The 27,448-nt window shown below is 37.5% G+C and overlaps 1 protein-coding gene across 3 annotated transcripts in view; it reads right to left on the bottom strand.

The window, feature by feature from the left end:
* Nucleotides 1-653: 653 nt before the first annotated feature.
* ppm1a (protein phosphatase, Mg2+/Mn2+ dependent 1A) overlaps nt 654-27,448 on the bottom strand; it is a 32,746-nt gene continuing 5,951 nt past the window's right edge. Inside the window, exons 2-6 of one of the 3 annotated variants that reach the window (XM_033027413.1) lie at nt 24,114-24,972; nt 20,135-20,252; nt 15,526-15,637; nt 6,949-7,003; nt 654-2,072 (exon numbers count right to left, since the gene is read on the bottom strand). In XM_033027413.1, coding sequence (XP_032883304.1) covers nt 2,025-2,072; nt 6,949-7,003; nt 15,526-15,637; nt 20,135-20,252; nt 24,114-24,950 — 1,170 coding nt within the window. In that variant the 5' untranslated portion in view covers nt 24,951-24,972 and the 3' untranslated portion in view covers nt 654-2,024. The remainder of the gene's footprint in view (nt 2,073-6,948; nt 7,004-15,525; nt 15,638-20,134; nt 20,253-24,113; nt 24,973-27,448) is intronic. The other 2 variants (XM_033027412.1, XM_033027414.1) reach the window with 2 other exon arrangements.

The following is a 27,448-nucleotide window of genomic DNA, read 5'->3' as shown; positions in this document are numbered from 1 at the left end:
TCGAAGGGCCGAATGGCCGATTCTTGCACCTATTGTCTATGTATCAATGTAACTGAAACAGCAATATTTAATTGAAAATATTGATGCCTCATTATTTATATGGAAAAAATTAGGCATTTTAGCACATTTTCCTTTGCAATTATTTAGGGAATTATAGTCACAATGATAAAAATGTTATGATGAACATCCTCAAGAACTGACTACTGAATCTTTCAATAACATGATATCTCGACTCCAAAAACACATAAAAGAAACCCTCTATTTTGTCATCACGAGAATTCCATTCTCCTCAAATTCTATGCAATGCAAATTTTTAAAACGGTTAAAAGAAATTTGCTTTGATCAACGAAATCCAATTCACAATCTGCAATTTTAGTTCATAAAATCGGAAACTCCATTTGATTGTCACTTTATACATTAAATTGTCTATTCTATTGTGTTTGGAATCCAACTGAATATAATGGATCCTTTTTCATGTACTCAAATTCACTGAAGACAGATTTACACATGGCCCCAGGATAACACACTTAAATAAAACTTTCCCCCTACAATTAAAAAAATCTTTGTTTAATTCTCTACTTTTGGAAAATATTTCAAGAATGGTTTAGTACAATGAGAAAGTAATTCTGCTATCATTTTTTTTATAATAATACATTAAATACAAATAAGCATGAGCAGCAATGTTGAAAAATCTGCTATTCTGAATTACTTGGAAGATAAAGCAAGTCTATGTTAATCCTGAATTGTTATTTGCCCTTTGTGGATAAATTTAAAGACTAATATACTATGCCATGGGTTGTTAACTATCATTAAATAAGTTATTTAATAGTGTGCAAGAGTGAATCTATTTTTCATTCCTGCTGATTTTATAAAGGCACTTTATCATTGTATAGTCAATGGGAAATGTAACATAATAGATTTGGCAATCAAACCAAACCCTACTCAGTACTTTGAATTTCCAAAATAAACCATTTAATTTCATGTGTTTATAAAGTGAAACATTCAAGCTATTGGGCAATAACAGCGTCAGAATTATCATTCTTGATAAATGGGTCAAGTATAATAACATTATCAAAGATCATTACTTATTGAAAGGAAGAAAAGTTTACCAAACAACTTCTATTACTACAACCAGTACAGTGATACTAGCTTGGTAACTTGGCTGATGATACACAGATGATTAAATCTATGAAGAAACATTAACCATTTAATAATTTATGGAGATGGCAAGGTGTCAAAGGAGTACTAAAATATAAAATAACACAACTAAATGTTGGTACAATCTTGTGTAAGTTTTGCATGTAATAGATTTCCCACAGGTCACTCTGCCACTTAAAAACATTCACACCTTTGCTAAATGCTACAAAATTAGAAACACGGCATTGTATGTGCCAATAAATCACTTTGCACAACAGTGTAAAAGTCAGCTTTTATAAAGTCCACAGTAATGTTATCATACAAGTGTGATCTATAAGATAATCAATAAGTGAGCATTTATTTTACAAGTTCAGTCTGCCAAACCTGAAATTTTAATTTTAGACCATTCAAATACTCTGGCATTGGGAAATAAATTGAAAAGTTAGATGCAAGATTCTTGTTTTGATAATCTGGATGCTCAACTGTTACATCTGTACCAGCTATGGACATCAAGTTTTCTATTCAATATGCTTTGAAAGGTCATATTCCATTAAATAGAAGCTTTTAAAAAAAGACAAAATTGCACTTTCAAGTTAACAGGATTAAATCAAAAATGCCCAATCTGTAGTAAAAATTATTCAATCATGTGTATTTCCAGCCACTAAACAAATCACATCCTTGCTGAATCATTGCTGATTGCAGAATTTCAATATTGCATTCGCATCCGCTGAAATCTTTTTGCAAAATTAAACAATCTTGTGAAGACTTGTGTGATTCATGGATACTTGATGGCCTTGTTTGTGGATGTGTGCAATCGTCCTGGTTGGCAGCTACCACGTGTCATCTGGGAATGATGGTTCCTTGATAAAGAGAAGAAATACAACTCTTTAAAGTCTGGAGTGCCCACAAATGCAGAAATTTCTAGACAACCCAGACTTCAAAGAGTTAGCAACCATAATGATTGGACTGAATTTATAGCTTATAGTAAATACAAACAATATTTTAATTCAGCAGTTGCACATATTGAGTAAAAATTCCCAGTAGTTGTCAAAACTCTGTCTGTGGCTTTGGAACTTAAACAACCTTAACCCAAGTGAACCCATAGGTTCTATTTCTGCTGTTATAATAATTTACTTTGTAATACTGTTATCAAGTTAAGACCATGAGAATTGGAAGTAGCAATTCAAAATGTTGATATAATAAGAGTTATTAGTATTCCATGATATCTTTAAATTTGCATACAATTTCTCAGAGAAGAAAACTGAACTCCATTGCAAAATGATTTAAAGTTCATGATATATGATCTACTCTAATTAATGTGCCAGTTATGAGGATTAATCACACAACAGCAGAATATTTCCTGGGAATGGTAGACAAAGTTTGTGTATCAAGCAAAGGAAGTACAAAAGGATTAAAAATTAACTTTGAAAGAGATTTGGGAGTTGTAACAGCCATTTCAAACTAACCCCTTCATCCTGAAAAGAGCACCAGAAAAAAGCAAAACTTTATTAAGTTAATTATTCAATAGCCAATTCAAAAAATATTTGGTTAACAACATCTAATGCTTCTCAATGCTTGGGAAAACAGCAAATGAACAACCAACTTCCCCATCCCATGAAAGAATAAGCACACAACACCCAGATCCAATATTGTTTTCTGCAAGCCTTCTCTGCAAAGTACATGATACGAAGGATTACTTCATATAATTCAATCCTTTATATTGTGCAGTTTAGTCATGATTTGAAATGAGCTTGCTCAGAGAAACCCAGCATAAACCTGTTAAAGCCAATTTACATTTAACTATGTTTTTGATGAAGTAACAGAGAAGATTGAATCGGGAAACATGCTTCAAAAGGCGCCACACAGTAAATTTGACATCATGGAATTAAATGGACAATAACTGCAAATCCCAAAAAATTGACTAATCAGCAAAACAAAACACAGGAGTGAAAGGCTGTTATTGCAACTGTAGGCCAGAGTAAGGTACATGGACATCGGGCCGCCCGTGGCTGCAACTGCGGAGGGCACGGGGAGGCCCTGACCACGGGGAACAATGGAGGAAGAGACTGACTTTGGTGCCTTCCCACACAGTGGGAAACTTTGATTCTGCTGTGTGGGGATGTTTTATGTCAAATTCTATAGTGTGTGTTCTTTATTTTTTTATTGTATGGCTGTATGGGAATTTCATTTCACTGTGCCATTTGGCACATGTGACAATTAAATGTATCTTGAATCTTGGTAAGAAACATTCAGGGGCAGTATTAAACCCATTCCTTTTTTGATCTATATAGTTTAGGAGGTAGACAAAAGTGCTGGAGAAACTCAGCGGGTGCAGAAGCATCTATGGAGCGAAGGAAATAGGCAACGTTTCAGGCCAAAACCCTTCTTCAGACTGATGTAGGGTGGGGGGGGGGGGGGGGGGGGAGGAGAAAGGAGAAAGGAAAAGGAGGAGCCCGAGGGCTGAGGGAGAGCTGAGAAGGGGAGGAGACAGCAAGGGCTACCGGAATTTGGAGGTCAATGTTTATGCCGCTAGGGTGCAAACTGTCCAAGCGGAATATGAGGTGCTGCTCCTCCAATTTGCGGTGGGCCTCACTCTGGCCATGGAGGAGGCCCAGGACAGAAAGGTCGGACTCGGAATGGGAGGAAGAATTGAAGTGCTGAGCCACCGGGAGATCAGGTTGGTTATTGCGAACTGAGTGGAGATGTTGTGCGAAGCGATCGCCAAGCCTGCACTTGGTCTCACTGAGGTTGATCATACCCGAATAATCCAACCAGAATTTTGTTTGGAAGTAGAAAGAAATAATAGAAATTGCATTCATTGCAACGTGTAAAAAGAGATGAGATACTGTATTGTAATTTTACTGCATGTCATTGGGGTATATATCATGTCTTGATTGGTGAATATGTTTAGTTTGTGACTTTATTTGAAGCAGAAATAATATGTGAATGCTTCATTAACCATAATTCTGACTGGTAACTACGCACTTTGTCCGAGCACATTATCGCACGCGTTATGCAAGCCGTCCTAAATGACCACCTAAACTGTCATTTGGCAACCCAAAAAGCTGCCTAGATTGCCCGGCTGGCAACAGGGAAAAAAAGTTAAGCGAGAGCCCTGTACTTTCAAGAGAGAGCAAGATAGGGCTCTTAAAGAGTCAGGGGATATGGGGAGAAGGCAGGAACAGGGTACTGACTGTGGATGATCAGCCATCTTTTTCTGTCTTGTGTCTTTTAGTCCTGCAGCTCCGTTGAGGCGAGCCAGGCCAACGATGAGATGGCATAAAAGCCATGCCCCCCCCCCCAGGCCAGGCGGCACCGTTATCAGCCATGATTACATTGAATGGCGGTGCTGGCTCGAAGGGCCGAATGGCCTACTCCTGCACCTATTGTCTATATAACAGGGATCAAGTGCATTCCTGAAGGAGTTTTAGTAACCGAGGAGCATACTTAAAAAGGAAATGAGGGGAGGAAAAGGATCTTTGATGTTGGATGACTGGAAACATACTAACGATTAAAATATTCTTGTACATGCTTCAAAAACTAATCATTTTCTTTGATTACTACAGTAGTATTGTAGGATAATCGAATTAATTAATATTTCACACTATAAATAAAAAAAGGATAAAGTTGTCACTGCATTAAAAGAGGCATGATCAGTTTGAATTGAGTTGCTGAAAAGGCTGTATCATCATTCTTGCTGTAATTTGGCATAGGCAACTTCATTTTATGAGGAGTTTTGAATTGAACTGAACATTGAGAATTCAACATGAATGAATATCCACGCTCTGATTTAAGATCAGAAGGAAAGTAATTGAAGCATCAGCTGAAGATGGTTGGGTCCAGGATACCACCCTCAACAATGACTGCAATGATGTCATGGAGTTTGGATGATTACTAGTCATCTGCTTTGTGAAAGATGTGAATTCAACTGTTGCAGACTTTTTTCTCCCCGAGATTCCTATTGAAATCAGTTTTTTACAGGCTAATGGATCACATTTGGTCAAAGGCTTTCTTGAAGTCAAGGGTTTGCACTATCACATTCCCTCTGGAATTCAGCTCTTTTGTCAACATTTGGGTCTACACTGTTATGAGGTCTGGAGCTCAGTGACATTGGACATGGGAATGGTGCAAAGATGACTTATGGGCCTGTCCCACTTAGGCTATTTTTAGGCAACTGTCATAGTCATAGCAGGTCGCGACTGGATCTTCCCCCCCCCGACATAAAATTTGAAATAGAATCATTACTTCAACATTTAAAAAAAACAAAGTCAGCACCGACGACAACCTACGTCACCTGGCGATAACCTACGTTAATCCGGCGACAACTACGACAGCACTTACGTCAGGAGAAGTCACACTACGCTCATTGGCGTCAAACCCACTGTCACCGACTGGCTTCGAAAAATGTTCAACATGTCCAGCGACAACCAGAAAGACGCTACGACTCTTTGGGCAACTGAGACTACTCACGACCATACAGACGACATCTCGGTGACTATGTGCCGACAGCATAGTCGCCTAAAAAATCGCTTAAGTCGGACAGGCCCCTAAAGGACTGCAAATTTAGTATCTCTATTCAAAAAGATGAAGTATAACTCAGCTGGTAACAAACAATAGCTATTGTAGAGTTGTCATTTCACTAAGGAATTTGACAACGTAGGACATAATGGTCTCCTTCAGTGTTCCATCCATTTGGGCCCCTTGAAGTGTGGTCACTGTTATAATGTACGTAACACTGCAGACAATTTACACACTGCAAACTACCATAAATAGTTAGGTAATACCAACAAGATAATTTGTTTTACTTATGGGGTTAAGTAATGAATAAGTAATAATCTGAACATCTAGCAAAATCCCCTGCATTACTCTGCAGTGCCTGAGAAAGCAATTGGATTCAATTTAACATCCATCTGAAAAATGGCACCTTCCAACATCAACGTAGATTTTTATGTTCAACTTTTTTCCTGAATGGAAGTATATAGTAGATTCCCCTAAATATGAAAATGGAAATCCTTTCTTACATATTTGACAAGTATTCTGGAGTGAGGTAGACAATTTCCAAGTTTTACAAATGACTAGCCGAGCTTCAGATGAAGTATTGCTTTTAATTCTTAACATCCGATTTTAACAAACTTCATGAAGAATCATGTGGCCCTGGAGAGGAGCAGGGAAGTTTCTCCATCATAAAATAGTTATGAGAGAGTTTGAGAGCTACTTTGAGAGCATGGAGAAGCTTGTATTGTTCTCATAGCAGAGACGCTTAAAGTGAGATCTATGGCGATCTTCAGAAATAAGAGGTATGTTATGGGATCAGAGATTATTGATTTAAAATAATCGGTAAATTAATTAAGATAAAATGAGAACAGGATTACGATCTGAAACCGAAGATTGATATTACACTCTATAAAAAGATTCATAAGTTCCAATGGAGTCAAGCTATGTACTTGAGGAATAATTTGCAGGGTTTTGGGGAAAAAGCTAAGATGGGACTCTAAATTAGGTCAACTCTTGCAAAAGAAAAACAACAACAAAAACAAGCATGCTGAACGGTCTCCCTCATGCTATAAATATTTTGTGATATATATAGAGCTTAATTTGTAATAAATATTAATATAAAACCATGATTTTTGGCAATCTAAAATTGCTGCTAATGGTGGAATTTTAGTACAGAAACTGCACATTTATAACAAATGTTCATAATTTTTGGCCTGGCATGTTACCAGCTACTGATTCTGTAAATACAATAACGGAGTTCACGCTATAATTATTTAATTACTTTAAACTATTTATGTTAAAAGTGCAGATACTCACACCATCAGCTCTACATGGATTCAGTCTGTGGTAAACTGCTTCAATAACACTCCGCCTAAAGTAAATAAAAACGGATATTAAAACTAAATTTTTTCATGCATGGTTAATGGCACCAAAAAAGTTATCAGTAAAATGAAAAGTGTTTGTTATTAAATGATTGGCAATTCATTTCTTAAAATTAATTAAACATTAAAGAATGATTAGAACTTCCTACACATTAGAACTTTTAATCTGACCATCCAAATAGTAAATTTTAAAATGCTATTAAGTTAAAGAATGGCAGAATTTCATGTAATGATATGCTCAACTCAAAATTATATACACCCAACAAAATGTGTTTTCAATTCCATAACTTTAAAATGATCCCATTCCAGAAGTGCTCAAAATAACAAATTGTATATCATCTTTATTAGAATAAACCGTGTCATGGCATCTACAATTATTGGGGCTATAGGCAAGGTAGATAGCCAATGTCAGTTTCCCATGCTTGGAGTGCCAAAAACTAAAGGGCATTGGTTTAAGATGAGAGGGGAGGGTTTAAAGAAGATTTAAAGGGTAATTGATAACATTTAAAATGCATCTTGACAGGTATTTCAATAAGCTGGGCATAGAGGGATGATGGAATTAATGCAGGCAAGTGCATTTAGTATAGATCGGCATGATGGACGTTTAGATGCGACAGGCGATATGGCATATTTCTATGCCATACAACTCTATGACATTGCCTCCATATTATAAAATATATCTGTTATTTACCAAAATACAGAAGAGAACTGGGGAACTGCCAAATGTTTACATAAAAGTTAAAATTGCAATAGTAACTGAAAACACTACTTACTTTTGATCATCTCAGGGAGACCTGTAAGTACAGCTTCATTTTTTTGTTGTCTTTGTATAACAAACCATTTCGATTTCACCATTTTATTCAGCTTTTTTAAGTCTTCATGAATTTCAACAATAATGTATTTATTATTGGTGTGACTCATGAATAATGCTCCACGTAAATTGAAATTAAAAGTCAGCAGCAACTACTGTTATTGATGGTCACATCCAGAATTTTACTATATTATGATGTAGAAGGAGGTCATTCAGTTTGAGTCTTTGCTGAATCAAGAGCAATTTCATTTGCCTGTTATTTTCACCACATTCCTATTCACTCCTCCTGGATTCTACACACACACAATTTACAGTGGCCAATTAACATATCTAGCAGTATATCTTTTGTATGTAGGAGGAAACTGGAGCAGTCAAAGAAAATCTATGCGTGTTGCACCACTCTGTTGTTATATGGATACAATATAGGCACGTTTCTTTTCCAGTTTATAAACACGCCCAAAATTAAGCTACAGTTTAAGTAAACAGTAGTCATACTGAGTTTATCCATCCGAACAAGACAGAATTCTTCTATCTAATCATCATTGCCAGAGAACACCTGGAATGTTTTTTTTCTCTATGTTATTCCCACCGGAATTTCCCAACAATGTATCCTTTTACTCCCCCCCTGTATCGCCCCTATTTCCTATCCATATCTGGCATCATCATTATTGCAGCATCAATCAAAATTGTTAGATTTAGCAGGCATGCTAAGGATACCCAGTTTTCTCACCAACATCCTTTTGAAGTTATCTATTGCCACGTTATCAAAGCCTCTGGTTCAGCATCCTGCTCTGGATTAACCAGAATTATTTTCAAAATGTACCTATATCATGTTTTTGGAATAACAAAAGAATTCAAACTTCCTTTGGGAAATTGTCTAAAGCTGAACCAATCCATTTACAACCTTAATGTTCTACCAATCCCAGGATAAGCTACCCCTTACATAATCAATCCATCAACTAGTCTGCCTACTTTCATTCCTGGGACGCTGCTAAAGCTTTAACTCATGAGTTTGATACCAGATACTTGCATGATCTTTTGCAATCATGTGTTTGGAAACCCAGATTCTCTGCATCTCTGCTCTGCAATCTCTCATCATTTAGGCAATATGCTTCTTTCTCTTATTTTTCCTAGCAAAACAGACAATTTTATATTTTCCACTATTTGCTCATTTACCCGCCACCGCCAAGATCCCACAACTGGCCACATCTTGCCATCTCCTCCCCTTTCAGCTTTCCGCAGAGACCGCTCCCTTCGTAATTCCCTGGTCAATTCGTCTTTTCCCACCCAAACAACACCCTCCCCTGGTACTTTCCCTTGCAACATGCAGGAAATGCTACACTTGTCGCTTTACCTCCCCCCTTGACTCCATCCAAGGACCCAAGCAATCTTTCCAGGTGAGGCAGAGGTTCACCTGCACCTCCTCCAACCTCATCTATTGCATCCGCTGCTCCAGGTGGCAACTGTTCTACATCGCAGACTTGGCAATCGCTTCGCCCAACACCTCCGCACAATCCGCATTAACCAACCTGATCTCCCGGTGGCTCAGCACTTCAACTCCCCCTCCCCTTCCGAATTCGGCCTTTCTGTCCTGGGCCTCCTCCATGGCTAGAGTGAGTCCTACCGCAAATTGGAGGAGCAGCACCTCATATTTCGCTTGGGTAGTTGACACCCCAGTGGTATGAACATTGATTTCTCCAATTTCAGGTAGTCCTTGCTTTCTCCCTCCTTCCCCTCCCCTTCCCAGTTCTCCCACAGCCCATTGTCTCAGCCTCTTCCTTTCTTCTCCCCCCCCCCCCCCATCAGTCTGAAGAAGGGTCTCGACGCGAAACCTCACCTATTCCTTCACTCCATAGATGCCACCTCACCCGCTGAGTATCTCCAGCATTTTTGACTACTTTCTATATCACTCTGTAGCTTCCTTATGTTCTCTTCATACACTATGCAACCAATCTCATCACCAATAAATGTATTAACCATACTTTGAGTGTCTGCTCAATTATCTACAATTTTCTTTTTAAAGTAGGGGCCCCAGCCTTGATATTAGTGGTACACTACTTATTACATCTTGCCAACCTGAAAATAATGCATTTAAGCCAACTGTTTCCTTTTTAGCCAGCCAATCTTTTATCTATACTCATATTACTTCTTACACCATAAACATTTATTTTTTTGTAACAATCTTTGATTTGGCACCTTATCAAATGCCTTTTGGGCATTGAAATGCATCCACGTTTTTTTCCTTATCCACAGCAGGTTACTTCTTCAAAAGAAATTCAATGTATTTCTTTCTTTCAAATGACCATGCTGAGTTTTCCTGAAGCACAAAATGTTTCTAATTTTCCTACAAAATTTTTTTTAATAATAGCTTCCAAAAATGTTTAATGACAGGTGTTAGTAAATTAGTTGGCTGTTGATTCCTGCTTTTTGTTCAGCGTCGTTTTTGAAGAAGTGAATTACATTTACTATTTTTCAATCTAATGGAGTCTTCTCCGATCTAAAGAATTTTAGAAAATTAAATTCATTTCATCAACTATTTCATTCCCCTTTCCATTAAAATATTGTGATGAATCTATCAGGACCTGGAGACTGGTCAGCTGACAATTCCAATATTTATTCAGAACACTTTCGTGGTGACTTTCATTTTCTCTGAGTTCCCGCATCTATCTAATTCACTATTTACAATTAGTTTTGCACTGTCTATAAAAAGAATGATGCACAATACTTATTTAATTCATGTTCCTTTCCCTTGTTTTCCATTTTTAGTTATTTCCCCCCTCTCCCCTCCCTAGCAAACTGGCATCAATTCCAAATGTATTAATGATTTTGATGTCACCAATGATTAACTGCTGCTACATCCTTCACGGTAGTCAAAATTACCTCAACGTTCATTTGTAACATTTCAACAAAACTGTAACAAGATCTAGAGCTGTGAGATTCTGAAGGAACCCAAATTGAGTGCCAATATGCATATAATTGGTCAGCAAATGGCATCACTGATAATTTTTTCGCCAATTTGCTGATGATTGAGAGCCAGATACTGGCTTTGGGAAGATGTTTTGTCCTCCTCTCTGCAGCCACGATATACCTGGGCAACCTTCGGTTTTGTTGGGTTTATGCCAACAATGCAACTGGCTAGGGGTGCTATTAACTCTGGCCAACGTTTTCAGAACTACTGCCAGGATCTTGCTGCAATATTTGCTCAGCCATGCTGACGTTGGCCTAATTTATCATGTGCTATCCAGTGCCATCAATCATTTCCTTTCATCAGATGCAGTATTTCAAATTGCCATGATTAAAAAGTCAGGTGAAGATTAAGATGGAGCATCAACTCTTGAAGATGATCACAAATGCTTCAGCCTTGTCTTTGTTCTTATGTGCCAAATGCCACCTTCATTTGGGGAGATTTTAGGGAACCTCCTCCTCTCTATAATTGTTTTAACTAAACATCACTATTCACAAATGGATGTGGCAGAATGATAAGAACATGACATAGGAGCAGAATTGGGCCATTCAGCACATCGAGTCTGTTCTGCCATCCAATCATGGCTGTTCCCTCTGGTTCTAGTGTCCCCCATTACTGAAAACATCCTTTACACTTCCACTCTATTTAGGACTTTCATCATCCGGTAGGTCTCAACCCCCCCCCCCCCTCATCTTTCTAAACTCCAACGAGTACAGTCTCAGAGCCTTCAAATGCTCAATTTACGTCAACGCAATCATCCCTGAGATCATTCTCATAAACCTCCTCTAGATCCCCTCCAAATGCCAGCGCATCATTCCTCAGATACGTGTCCCAAAATTGCTCACTATATTACAAATATGGCTGCACCAGTGTTTTATAAAGCCTCATTATCACATTCTTGCTTTTATATTCTAGTCCCCTCAAAACGAATGCTTGCATTGCATTTGCCTTCCTCACCGCCAACTGAACCAGCAAATTTAGGAATCCTGCACTAGCACCTAAGTCCCTTTGTACCTCTGATTTCTGAATCCTCTCCTTATTTGGGAAAGTAGTCCATGTATTCCTTCCATCAAAGTGCATGACCGTACACTTTGCTACACTGTATTAAGACAATAAACAATAGATGCAGGAGTAGGCCATTCGGCCCTTCGAGCCAGCACCACCATTCAATGTGATCATGGCTGATCATCCCCAATCAGTACCCGTTCCTGCCTTCTTCCCATATCCCCTGACTCCGCTATTTTTAAGAGCCCTATCTAGCTCTCTCTTGAAAGCATCCAGAGAACGCGGCTCCACCACCCTGAGGCAAAGAATTCCACAGACTCACCGCTCTCTGTGAGAAAAAGTTCCTTGTATCTGTTCTAAATGGCCTACTCCTTATTCTTAAACTGTGGACCCTGGTTCTGGACTCCCCCAACATTGGGAACATGTTTCCTGCCTCTAGCGTGTCCAAACCCTTAACAATCTTATATGTTTCAATGAGATCCCTTCTCATCCTTCTAAACTCCAGAGTGTACAAGCCCAGCTGCTCCATTCTCTCAGCATATGACAGTCCTGCCATCCCAGGAATTAACCTTGTAAACCTACGCTGCACTCCCTCAATAGCAAGAATGTCCTTCCTCAAATTAGGGGACCAAAATGTACACAAAACTCCAGGTGTGGTCTCACTAGGGCTCTGTACAACTGCAGAAGGACCTCTTTGCTCCTATATTTGATTCCTCTTGTTATAAAGGCCAACGTGCCATTCGCTTTCGTCACTGCCTGCTGTACCTGCATGCTTACTTTTGTATTCCATTTGCCAATTCTGTATGACTGTATTCCTTCTACCAAATGTCTTATTCTATTTACCACTGCTTTGACAACTCTCCCAACCTGTCCAAGTCCTTCTGCAGACTCCTTACTTCCTCAACACTACCTGGCCCGCCATCAATCTTCACATCATCCACAAATCTGACTACAAACCATCAATTTCATCATCCAGTATCCAAAAGTAGCAGACTCGACACCAACCCCTGTGGAACACCACTAGCAAACGGCAGCCAACCAGAAAAGGCTCCCTTTATTCCCACTCATTGCCTTCTGCCAGTCAGCTAATCTTCTATCCATGCTAATATCTTGCCTCCAATACCATGGACTCATATCTTGTTTAGCAGCCTCATGTGATGCACCTTTCAAAGGCTTTCTGAAAATCCAAGTAAACAACATCCACTGACACTCCTTTGTCTATTCTGCTTGTTACCTCCTCAACAAACCAACAGATTTGTCAGGCAAGATCGCCCCTTAATAAAACCATGCTGATGTTGGCCCAATTTATCATGTGCTCCCAGGTTCGACAAAACCTTACCCTTAATAATGGACAATAACATTTCACCAACCACAGAAGTCAGACAAACCCTTGGACTTGCCAGTATTGAATGACTCCTAGTCAACCCAAATTTAAAAATGTGAATCCTCACTTATAGATCTATTCATGGCCTCTGCAACCTCCTCCATTCTGTATCCCATGGATTCTTGATCTGTTGCCCATGCATCTCCTTTACGAATTATTCCATTATTAGATTCAGCTCCATAGGATATAGCTTTCTATGACATTCCACATTTCCGTTCTCCTTTATGATTCTCATTTCTCAGCAATCGGTTACCGATCCTAAAGGTTCATACAGTTTGTTTTAAAATATTTTTTGTTAATTTTCCTGTGACGCATTTTGGAATATTTCACTACAACAGGTACAATGAAAATGTAATTTATTTTTGTATCTTAATTTCAAAATCTTCAAAAGTTCCGACTAAGTTTTATGTTCAATTTCACGTGGTATTAGCGAAAGACCATAGACTTAGGAGCAGAATTAGGCCATTCTGCCCATCGAGTATGCTTCGCCATTCGATCATGGTGATCTATTTTTCCCTCTCAACCCCATCCTCCTGCCTTCTTCCCTTAACCTTTTACACCCTTACTAATCAAGAACCTATCAATCCCCACTTAAAAAATAACCAATGACTAGGCCTCCACAGCCGTATGTGGCAATGAATTCCACAGATTCACCATCCTCTGGCTAAGGAAACTCCTCCTCATACAAAGGAGGCTGAAAGTTTGTTTAACCCTTTCATTTCCTGCAAATGGACACAAGGAGGAATTCTGGTATTCAGTTTTGTAAGAATAGTGCATTAACATCCACAATATAATACATATTTCTTATGAGTAAATAATAATTTAGTGCTTTCCATATATAAATTAATTGGATATCTATATAATAATTGGGAATATTACTACATAAAGATTTTTGATAAAGAGAAGAAATTAAAAAGCTATTTCTTAAGTCGTGATTCACAGTGCAGTTTGATGAAATATTCTCTCCCACATGTTCACACCCGTTCCTCATAACACTATTGTGTGAACTAGACCATTAGTATTTATAACATTAATTTGGGTGCACTCGTTTTTGTGTAAATTTGAAAATAAAACCTATGTTCTCAACCCCCAAAAATTATTAGACTAGAATTCACAGTTATACAGCACGGAAATAGCCCAACTTACCCGCACCCAACCCATATATATTATCCTATTTTCGAGGAGACTGCGCCGAGCACCAATTTAAATTACTCACGGGAGATATATCCATCAAGATTCCACACTGATTGTAATAATTGCAAGAAGTTTTCTAAAAAAGCTTTAAATATATATATATTCAACATACTGATGCAACTATTTGCATTATTATTTAGAATAAACAAAAAAGCTTAGCACTGGAGTCAACATGTAGATGTTCTTCATTTACCCATATTAAAGTTATGCTGCTTCAATGCTACATTTGCAAAAGTCATTAATTTTCAAAATAAAAATGTAATAATGGCAGTAGCGTCCTAGCTATATTTGAAATAAATATTTTAAATTATACTCCACTGAAATATATGCAAGTTAGAATAAATCCATGAATGGTCCAACACTGACAGCTCAATTAGCTTTAAAACATATTTGTAGAATTCTACGAATGAAACGTGGCAAAGTATTTCAAGCATACATTGATCAAATGTGCATGCAAATTTTTCAAATTTAAATTCCCTTTCAGAATCCTTTTCATTGGACTTTACATTGCCATTTACAGTCTTGCTATTGACAAGGGTGTGCATAGAAGTTTAATTCAAAAAGGTCACGAGCTTGTGAATTAAATAGTTATTAATTGTTGCTTTTAAACAACACAAGAAGCCTGACGTAAAAAGGATACTGAATTTTTAATATATAATAATCAAAAAAATCAAAAATGTTATGTCTAAGTCACTCATTTGGCCATAAATTATCAATGGGAATTGTACATATTTAAGTGCATGCAAGATTTTCTCCCATAATGTATATTAAATCTAGAAATCACTTAATTAATATATCTGTAACTTACAGTTTTTAAATGTCAAGTTTAAATAATCATAAATTGATTTTGCACTGCAAAGGGGTTAAATTTGGACTGTTAATCACTGTAAAGAAACAATCTAATACACACACACACAATATGTTTTTAGATAATCCACTCATTACCACCATTATTGAAAAAAAGATAAATACTCCCTAAATGCAGATATGATCATAATAGGATTCACTCTTACCATTATGAAATGCCAAAAGTGGTAGTGAGTTTGTGCTCGTACATTATACAAGTGATTAGCAGCCCCCTTTAGCAGCCCCCTTTCAACAGTGCATATTGATCTTCAAATATAGGTTATGAATCCACACATTGTACACTCACTTGCTGGCCAGTTCACCTCCCGGTGGGAGGTTTGGGATGATCTCCGACGACAAAGCATGCATCATGTGGACTACATCTGGCACCCCCTCAGCACCCTGCTTCTCAAAGATTTCTGGGGAATCAGAAGGACTTGTGGGTCAGTGGAATACGCATTTTAAAACTATTTGAATATCAGAAAATCAAAACTGGAAATACGACACAAACAACACAGCAGAAACTATGAAAGATCAGTGAACCTTCCAGAAAGAATCTGATGTAGTTTCTAAGGTATATTGTATTGGCAACACTCATCTTATACAATTACCAGATGGATTTTTTGAGTACTCAATTAAAGTGTAAAAGTAGAACATTAACAATAGGAGAAAAAAAGAATGAAATCTGATCGGATAATGTTCTGAGCACATGCAGCATTTCACTTAATGTTAATGAGTGTATCAAAGCTGCTAGGTTCTGGATTGGAAGGCATAATTTACCACATGTATTAGTTCTACTTTTAATTAACAAAAATCAATCATGACTCAGAGAAATCTTACTAGTGGGAACAGAGACAGATGTTAAATTCATTTCATGAAATATTCTATAAATGCTTTCTAAAACTTGGTCAAATAAAAAAAATCCAAAGATCTCAGAATTGATTCAGTAAAATTCTTTATTAGAGCAACTTTTTAACATAACTATAACTATGACTAACATTATCAGCATACTGTATTTAATCCTAAATGTATAATTTACTATACAAAAATATAAGATTTACAGCTACTTACTAGCCATATATTTTAAACCATAACTAAGCTGCTTGATTTGTATATAAGATGATAATTATGCTAAAGTTTTGTGTGCAAACATTAAGCAAGTGACTACATTACATTAATCACTTTTTTTTGTCACAGTATACGTTTGTAAATACTTTCTTAAATTCTTAAAAGTCTTATTTGACTGAAGATGTTGAGACAAAATGAGAACAATGACAGTTCAACATCTCATCTTTTTTCCCTACAAAAAAAGTCAAATAAACTGCTCGTTACTAGACACAGAGGCACAGGCAAAGGAGATTAGCTGATGCTGCCACAGAACAAAACTTAAATACAATATGTATTAATATTAGCAAACTTTTATAATGTTATTTCATCTGTATATGCCTATTGTATTCTATTCTATCTATCTGCAGGGTGCCAACGTATTATATATTTCAATGTTACCTGGTGTCACTTCGGAAAATATACCATTGCACAGCACATTATACAATGCCTTTTTTTAATTTGGTTAAAAATCTATCTAATTATTAAAATAGATTATGTCTCCACACACAATCTTTTTTTCCTTAAAGACCACAGGAAAAGGAAGACAGAATAAAACATATATAAAACTAAGAGAGAATTTTAAATTATAACCTGCAGGCACCAAAAACATGAACCCGATCATCAATTGTACACTTTTCAGTATAATTCTAGTTGGCTTAATCACACAACAATTGCACTGTGTTCATGAAAGTAAAAGCTTTTGGTGGAAACTCCCAAAATATCAAACTTCCAATCTTAGCTGTATCCAAGATAAAGAGAAGGAACTAATTATTCAAACATAGTCGACCGATCAAATAGCTCCATAAATTTGTTGTTCTTTTTGAAAAAAAAGGACCTCACATGAAATTCAGTCAAGTTAATTTTTTTAGTTAATGTCAAGGCATTATATAATAGCAATAATAAATTCAGAGATATGTATTACTGATGCACAATGCAATTACTGCCATGTAATGTAACTTTTGTTAGTATACATTTCACATCAATTTATATCATGCAACTGCATTCTGCATCATTCTAAAAATGCACACCTCTACTCATCATTTGCGGATAATGTTCACATTGTACACGACAATTCTCAGCAATTCCCACACCATCTTCATGCAGTTAAACTGGTTTTATATCCTGTATATCCATTGATACATTTAAGAAAATTAAATATCAAAGAAAGAAAAGGATAACTATTATATGGATCCTGTACTAAAAATAAATTTCTTGCTGAAGCTAAGAAATACATTACCAGCAACAGGTCCATAATTTTACTAAACTAAAATCACCAATAAAACTATTTATAATTAAAGCCAACATATTTAAAAAAAATAGAATATAGCTTGTATGTACGTGGTTCACTGACCTCTCACTAAACTAGAACAAACAGAAAAATATTAATTTGACATGGTTAATTTGATCTTTGAACACTTTGTTCAATTCATGCATTAGAATTTATGCTAATTTAGTCCTAATTCTTATCAGGCAGTTGCTTCATAGAAGCAACAACTATAAACCACCTCCATGTCCAATGCTGCACCAAATCATAGTGTTCCCCCACACAAATTTGATTAATATACCAAAATTCCAATAAACAACATATTTCAGATTTTGGTGGCACGAGACTAACAGATTTTCCAGACTATCAGATGCTATTCCTAAAAATACCCTAAAACACGTTTAATTTTTAGATGTTACATAAATGTATAATACATTTTCCAGCGGGCTAGGTGAGATGCAAGGCAGCAAAGGAACTGGGGTCGCAATGAGATTTTAGGGAGCATGGAAACCGGAGCCCCAGCAAGTCAGGGGAGCATGGCAAACAGAACCATGTAAGCCAGGTGACAAAACAAGCATTTCAAAAAATCTGATAGTCAGAGTTCAGAGTTTCCATATATAAATCTGCTGTATTTACAATATTGGACAGCTCCACAACATAACCAGTGCTTATTGAATATTTAACCATATAAATGTTATAGATCTACTGTAAAACATTTTATGAACTGCAGCTGCTTTTTTCATTAAAAAATTGCATTTCTTTTCCATTACACCAGTCATTATAAAATGAGCTACATTATTAACTTAATTTATTTTGAAGGCATTTTAACCAGGGATTTTCTAGCAGAAGACAAAAATTATGCTGTTAATTCCAATGGAAGAATGGTTTAAAAAACATTTGCACCAATGTACATTTAACTTTATTCTTAATTCAGTAATTTTGGCTAATAATGTTTTTTCTTCATATTACAGGTCTCCCTGCAGTCAAATGACTAACAGAAAATATGTACGCATAAAAATCAGATTCAAAAACACGTAACATTCAGTAACTAAACTGCTTAATCTTAGTTCATTTCTCATTTCAGTAAATGTAAATTGAACATTACATACAGCTATCCACAATTACAACTTGTATTTTATTCTATAATACATAAAATTACTGTTAAATGTAATAAAAATAATAGAAACTAATAAATCCAGTTAATAAGAAAGGATTATACGCATAAAAACGCTTTAGAGTGGAGCCTTTCCCCCACATAAGCACATGTAATGGCTCAATGATATGCTTGTACAAACTTAATCTGAATGTGTTTGTTTTAAACACTGCATTTTCACACTGCAGTGACTGACAATCTTACAACTAGGTTCATCTAACCATAGGTAAGGCAACATTGTACATCTAATACTGGAATGGTCAAGAAGTTCACTTGAATTTTGATGTGTGCACATTATTTGCATTTCAAAGTCATATGTGGTTCCCATTTATAAACAAACTGTTACCTCTATAATATTAGATGATATCCTTGAATGGAATTTACTTTTACCTGGAATGGTGGTAATTTTATCTTTCCCTCAACAGTATATTGTTCAAGCTGATATATTTAGAGCTGTAGCAAACACAGACGCTCACTATTTTAAATGTTAACTGCCATCTTCATTTTCAACTTGTAATGCAAAGTGAAATGACAAATTATTCACACAAATATATTAAAAGGAAATAGGCCAAAACAAACAATGATCCTGATCCCAATTTTCCCGTTCAATGGAACAAATGTCAAAAATTATCAAAAATCTGAAAGTCTTGAAAACTTGGAACAAGGGCTTATTTTTTTTCCAAAATCTTGATACTTGCCCAGAGTGCCTAACTTAGTACTTAACATTATATGACAAACAGAATGGTCTGTTGTGACCTTGTGCAACATTTTGATAAAGCATTATACAATTAAATACACAAACAGTGATAGTCCATTTTTTGGAGGTGGCAGAACCAAAGCAGCAACACTTCCAGTGCACAGCTACATTGTAATAATGACAGCCTTCAGAAACCTGAGCAAACTACAGTAAATAATCACTCTGGCAGCTTTCATTATTTAGATGAACAACAATTATAACAACCAGATATCCCAAGAAAATACGAGAACTAATGGAATTTAATTGGCCTGCAAGGAAAATGGTCTCCACAACAAACCTAGTTGTGCTAATATAAGGTAGTAACTACATGACATGTAACTGAAAATTTCAACTTAAGTGTATTAAATGAAAGTTATCCCTCTAAGCTCAGGTGTGTATTTATGATAACACAAAGTTATATAAAAGTAATTTTTTAAATATATACACTATTTTAATAAAATCTTTCAGGTACTAAGCATTGTATCCAGTATTACACTGAAGTAAAATATCAGTTAAGATTATCGAGGAGCAACAGAAAACCAAAGATATATAAAATTTAGTTGCTGGTTCATATGAATGAACTTAGAGGGTTAACACAATGTAATTCCTTTTTAAGTTATTTTACTTAGCAACAAGTGTTTTTTTAGATGCTCCACCTTCCACTTTGTTCTCCAGATGTTTATCCAACTCAGCTTCTCTTTTCACTGCTTCTGGCGACACCTTTGGTGCATTTGGAAAGCAAATCAATACGACACTCATGTTGTCCCGACTCCCCTGTTTTGAAGGGTGAAGAAAATAATCTCATTTAAATAAGCAAAATAGTTATTAAATCCTTTCGTAAAGGTAATTTTAGAAGAGAACACAGTAAATATGTACCATTAATAATTTTTCCAGTAATTTTAAAAGAAAATACATTAAATGTACAGCTGCAAAATAATGAAGAATGTTATCAAGAATTGCAGGGGGATCTTGATCAGCTGGGTAATGGCCGGGGAATTGTAAATTAAGTTTGATTCAGATAGGTGCAAGTTGTGAAAAATGTTCCCGATGTTGGTGGAGTCCAGAACCAGGGGTCACAGTTTCAAAATAAGGGGTTGGCCATTTGCGACTGAGATGAGGAAAAACTTTTTCACCCAGAGAGTTGTGAATCTGTGGAATTCTCTACCACAGAAGGCAGTGGAGGCCAATTCGCCGGATGTTTTCAAGAGAGAGTAAGATTTAGCTCTTCGGGCTAAAGGAATCAAGAAATATGGGGGGAAATCAGGAAGGAGATACTGATTTTAGATGATCAGCCATGATCATAATGAATGGCTGTGCGGGCTCGAAGGACCGAATGACCTACCTCCTGAACCTATTTTTCTATGTTGGGTTATTAGGATGCATTTTTGGGATGTCAAACCAATGTAGGACTTTCACAGTGAACAATAGGGTCAGTGGAAGTATTGTAGGAGTGGACTGGGTGGTGAAGGCCGCTTTTTTCATGCAGGCTTTCATTTGTAAGGACACAGAGTATAGACGTTGGGATGGTATGTTATAGTTATACAAGACGTTGGTGAACATTATATGCAGTTTTAGTCACCCTCTTGCAGGAAAGATGCCATTCAGCAAGAAAAAGTGTAGAAACGATTTATGGCAATGTTGTCAGGACTCGAGAGGCTGAGTTATAGGAAGAGGTTGGGAAGGTTAGGATCTTACTTCTTGGAACGAAGGAGTGACCATATAGAGTTGTACAAGGTTATGACGGTATAGATAGGGTGAATGTACACTGTTTTTTTTCCACAGAGTTTGGGGAAATTAAGAATTAGAGGGCATAAGTTTAAACTGAGATGGAGCAATTTTTTCACAGAGAATAATGAATAAATGGAACAAGTTGCCAGAGGCAGTGGTTGAAGAAGGTACTAAAACAACATTTAAAAGATATTTAGATAGGTAAATGGGTAGAAAAGGTTTAGCGGGATCATGGATATGGGATAGAGACAAACAAAGGCATAATTGAACCGAAGGGCCTGTTTCCATGTTAAATGAATCTATGATGTGATGGCATGGAGGGTATTTTCCGCTCAGTTGACTAAACAAAATTTTAAAATTCATTTTGAGAACCAGTTTGGAAACTCAACCAAGGAGAGCCCTGCTGAAAAGGTTTTTCCACATTTAATAAACTTTAAGTTCTGTTTCATTTAAACATTTTAAACTAGGATCTGGGAATTTATAACAGCAAATGTCATTAAGAAATGTGCATATAGTATAGGAATAGATGGCTGCCAATTTGCCGAGAACCTTTCGATTATTTTTAGTAAGAAAAAATGTTTAAAATAATTATTTGATATCAACATAAATGACAGCCCCATTGCATAAAAAGCTTGAAATATACTGGGTCAGCACTTCCTCTGACCTCCAAAAATATTTCTGGCTGTGTGCCACTGGACCATAGTACTTGTTCCAGTAAGGCCTCAAATGCAGACTTCCACTGGGAGCTCATTTGTAACACGTTGTGTGACTGAGTACAGTATTGGGGTTGCCTTAAAGCAGACAGCTTGACATTCACAAGCATTCATTATGTTCAAGCTGTGCTTTTAGTGACTTTTGGATGCTGTCGCTGCTGGCTTAGAGCAGAGCCTCCATGATCCGAGTTGAATTCTGGGATTATGTTTTGGCATGATTTCAGAAGATCTGCGCCATTGTAATCAAGGAAGCAACCAGTATTTGCCAAGTAAAACAAACTTATTTTTTCCCACATATCAGCAAATCTAAATATTTGGCAGCTGGCTGAACTTGAATTAATATTTTAAGCTATGGGTAGAGAAACATGGAACTACAAACGCTGGTTACTACACAAAAGGACACAAAGTGCTGGAGTAACTCAGCAGATCAGGCAGCAACTCTGGAGAACATGGATAGGTTGCCAATCCATGTCTCCAGAGATGCTGCCTGACCTGCTGAGTTACTCCAGCACTTTGTGTCCTTCTAAGCTATGGGAATGGGATGGAGAAGTGTTGTGGCTTTGGAAATACCACTTCACCAAATGAAGTATAGCAGTCAAGCACAAGGCCATAAGCAAACTGGAAGAACAGCAGCTCATATTCCACTTGAGTAGCTTTCAAAACCACAAAATATTGAATGTTCTCACCACCCTCTCATCTACGTAGGTCCTCCCGTGCACATCTTTCTTTCCATTCCCCCAGCCTTCCATCACCCAGTTCCTTTCCCCTCCTCCACCTCCACTTTCTGTACATCACCCACTTCCTACTCCCTCCACGTTCCCTATACCCTGCATCCCTCCATCTCGTTCTACATTTCACATTCCTTTTTCAGATTCCACTATCTGCAGCCCATTATCTGTTTCACTTACCACGTCAGCCTTTATGACAACCTCCATCCTTCTCACCCCCACCTTGCTCACCTGCCAATCTTACCAGAATCGACACATCATATGCCAGCTCTTGCACTACCCCATGCCTGCCCCTCGCCACTTTCTACCAGGTACCTGCCCTTTACTCCAGTCTTGAAAACAGGTCACAACCCAAAATGACATCTGTCCATTTCCCTCTATAGATATTGCCCGACCTGCTGAGTTCCTACAACAAGATTCCAGTATTTGCAGTCTCTTATGTCACAATCACCTGTTACTTGGTCAAATACTTAAGAGCAGTAGAGTGTGACCTCGGTCAAGTCTCCAAAATACCTCAAGAGCTTTGTGGCCTGGTCCACTTCATAATTAAAGCTGTTGCTGAAATGTTTGTTAACAAATCAAGAATCTGTTCAGAATCTTTAAAATGTAGCATTACTTTCCACTCGTAAAATGCCAATTTAATCTAATTCCGATTTCAAGAATACAAATGATCCGATATTTGCTTTTCAGCATGATCAAAGCACAGCAGAGAACAACTTTCTCAAAGTCCAGAATGTAGTGTGTGAAATAGCCTTGGCAAATATTCTAAAGTCAATGCACATGTTTATCTTTACTTCATAAATTTGTTCTGCTATTAGACAACCTCCACAAATTCAAAATTTGGTTTCTGATCAGTGATTACACAGAATGTCATATTCCAATTTGCCTTCCATTTTACACTTATAATCAAGTATCATAATTTGCTACACTATAAGAACATTCCATAAGCATAGGTAGCCTTGGCTGATTCAGCCAAAGTTCCTATACCTTGTACAAGGATCTTTTATGGAAGAATTCCTTTTTAAGAGCTTTCAGAATCCTAATTTTTCAATTGAAAAGTATGACATTTCCCCATAATTAATGTCATTTAGTTGTCCAAAACTCTTCATGCTACCAGAAAAGTAGGTCCATGTGATCAATGTACGGTAACTTCCAGGATTTTAATTATAAACTTCAAACTGTGTCACTTTTTTGCATTTGCTGATTTTAGGAAGAAACGTGGCCTCATCTTGATGCTACTCAACCAGCACATGAAGTAAACTGCAATTATGTACAATTATCACCAGAATGCACTGACAACTTCAACAGCAAGAATACAATAATTCCTGCAGTGTAAGTAAGCAATTGCTGGGCATTCTCATGGCAAAATAGAATTCAGTACTGCAAGTTAACAATAGTGTGCTTTACTTTGAAGATAACATAAAATGATCTAAATATAATAAAAATGGAAAGTATATTCACTATACCTTGTACAAGCATGTGTCAACAATCTGGTTACAAACTTTCTCAAGGTCATCACTAACTTCCAGTCTGGACTTAACAAATTCACAGATCTCTTCATTCCCCATGACGTCCCAAATGCCATCACATGCTAGGATAATAAACTGATCATTGTCCCTTCTCTCAATTTCATAAACCTCAGGTTCTGGTGAGACAAGCTGCTCTGTTGGTCCCTTCCCATGCACACACTTGTAATCAAAGTCTCCAAGTGCTCTTGAAACAGCAAGGGAACCATTCACGCGCTGAATCATCACAGAGCCACCAGCATTCTGGATGCGCTCTTTCTCCAGTGGGTTACTTGGCTTGTGATCTTGTGTAAAGAAATGGACCTGTCCATTCCTACAGAGCAATCCTCGTGAGTCTCCACAGTTGATGAAGTAAATATGCTTGGGTGAAAGCATGACACCCACTGCTGTTGACCCACTTCTGTCTGAACCATGCCTCTTCTCAGAGATTGTTCGCATATGCTCATCTATCTGCAAAAAACCTGTTCGAATTCCACTCTTCACTTTTTCCACAGTAAGGTCTGTCAGATCTTCACTAACTTTGAAATCAAGTGTGCTGGTGATGTGACCCAACAAATGTTCACAGCAATATCTGGCAACTTGGGAACCAGCATGCCCATCATAGACTGCAAAGAATGACCATGCCTCAAGTCCATGTGGCAAGCCAATGATTGCTGTGTGTGCATCTTCCATCTCAATTCGCCAGCCTTGCATACTGCTCAGTCCATAATGCAGATCGTTCCCCTCACCACGAGCATTGTGCTTTTCCATCTTTGGTTTATCCAGAAAAGCTCCCATTTTTCCACAATATGTTCAGCACTGAAGAAAAAGTAAAGCGAATATTTTAATTTTCAATACATCTGATTAATACACTGAAAGAAAAAGATGTAACCTCCATAACAGTTGCACATCATGTAAAATGAATACAAATGACTCTGATGCCATGTTAAATTAATAAAATGTGAAGGAAGGAACTGCAGGTGATGGTTTACACTGAAGATAGACACAAAATGCAGGAATAACTCAGCGGGACAGGCAGCATCTCTGGAAAGAAGGAATGGGTGATGTTTCGGGTCAAGACCTTTCTTCAGACTGAGAGTCAGGGGAAAGGAGGAGACAGACATAGGGGATTGCACTTCCTAAGTTATTTGGACATGAATAGGAAAAGTTTAGATATGGGACAAATGCACACAAATGGGCCTAGCTTAGATGGGGCATCTTTGTTGGCATGGGTAAGTTGAGCGAAGGGCCTGTTACCGTGCTGTATGATTTTACAATTATTACTCAGTAATACAATAAATAATCAATTGATATCAAACCGATAAAAGTACACCTCTCATGGTTAATGAAGCTATATAATTAACTGCACATCCAGATATTCTGACCAAGAATGCTTTCACTGACTCAATTTTAGTGGTTTGCTTTACTTTTATGGCAAATTAACTGGTGTCCTGAGAACCAATGAAGATGATATAGATAAAAGAGTAAAGCATATCAAGGATGTGATGCCCAATTTAGTATTGGTAGCAATATTGCTAAAATTACAAACAGTTTATCAAATAATGATCAACATGATAAGGTTGCTTAACTATTGATCAGGGCTCTCACCGGTCAACCTAGGCAGCTTTTTAGGTTGCCAAATGACCGTTTAGGTGGTCATTTAAGACGGCTTGCATGACTCATGCGATAATGTGCTCGGACGAAGTGCGTAGTTACCAGTCGGAATTATGGTCAATGAAGCATTTACATATCATTTCTGCTTCAAATAAGGTCACAAACTAAACATATTCACCAATCAAGACATGATATATACCACAATGACATGCAGCAAAATTATAATACAGTATCTCAACTCTTTTTACACGTAGCAATTAATGCAATTTTTATTATTTCTTTCCACTTTCAAACAAAAATGTGGTTGGATTATTCAGCGTATGATCAACCTGTGTCAATAAATCCTGGACCATGGTCAAAGGACATAACTGCAGCAAATGTTCTTTTGGTAATATGTTTAAAGGTGTCAAAACACCACATTACCGGACATTCAGATTAGATGTATGTGTTATGAACAGCAATGAAGATACCCAGTTTGTACGCACCAGATTTTTAAAAAATTGATAAACGCTGTTTCCATCATTCCCACTTCAGAATTAATGTTAAAATTTTAACTGAAATATCTCCTGACCAAATTTGTGATGTATATGACCGACTGTAAAAATAAAGTCTGGATAAATCCAACGTAGTTGTGAATGTTGTCATTAAATAACTACTGTACTGATACTCCATATTAAGAGCATTGATTTGTTGGTAAAATGAATTCTGTAATAACGTGTCAACGGTAGCAGTGACAATCGAACACTGCGGTTTTAATGTTTCACGTGTTTATAATTTTATTAATCCATCTTGATGGATTAAAAACAAATAATAACATTGGGAATTAAAACACATTGGGGGGGGGGGGGGTTGAGAAGGCAATCGGTGCGGAATGGATGGATTGAGGCTAGGGAATTAGTGCGGGTTGGTTGGATTGTGATAGGTAAAATTGTGAGGCGAGAGGACGGGGGATGTCAGTGGGTTGAATGGGGGGCTCAGTACGGGATGGACGGGAGGGATCTGTGCAGGATGGATGGGGGGGGGATCAGTGCAGTGTGGATGGGGGGGGATCAGTACAGGATGAATGGGAGGGATCAGTACAGGATGAATGGGGTAGACAAAAATGCTGGAGAAACTCAGCGGGTGAGGCAGCATCTATGGAGCGATGGAAATAGGCAACGTTTCGGGTCGAGTCCCTTCTTCAGATTGACCCCCCCATTCTTCCTGAATGGGGGGTGATCAGTGCAGGATGAATTGGGGAGGTCAGTACAGTGTGGATCGGAGGGTCTGTGCAGGATGAATGGGGGGATCACTACAGGATGGATGGGGGGGGGATCGGTGCAGGATAAACGGAGGAGGGGGTCAGTATGGGAAGAATGGGGGGATCAGTACAGGATGGATGGGTGGGAGCAGTGCAGGATGAATGGCAAAAGCTGTGCATGATGAATGGGGGGGGGGGGGGGGGAGGAGGAGGCAGTGCAGGATGGGTGCTGCTTGACCTGCTCAGTGTTTACAGCAATGTTTATGTTTTATTTAAGATTCCAACATTTGCAGTTTCTCAATATGGCATGATAATGCTAGCTTTTGCTGCAATGCTATTGAAATGGCTCCCCTTTCCCTCAGTCATGAATGAGGTCAGCTCTGCTGTAGTTAACTGTTCACTCAGTGTATCCCATTTACATTTTGTCTCACCCATCACATTT

This window comes from Amblyraja radiata, chromosome 9 (genome assembly GCF_010909765.2).
Source record: "Amblyraja radiata isolate CabotCenter1 chromosome 9, sAmbRad1.1.pri, whole genome shotgun sequence".
NCBI classification, from domain to species: Eukaryota; Metazoa; Chordata; class Chondrichthyes; order Rajiformes; family Rajidae; genus Amblyraja; species Amblyraja radiata.
The sequence above is the reverse complement of the archived record's forward strand: the minus strand, read 5'-3'. Positions and strand labels throughout refer to the sequence as shown.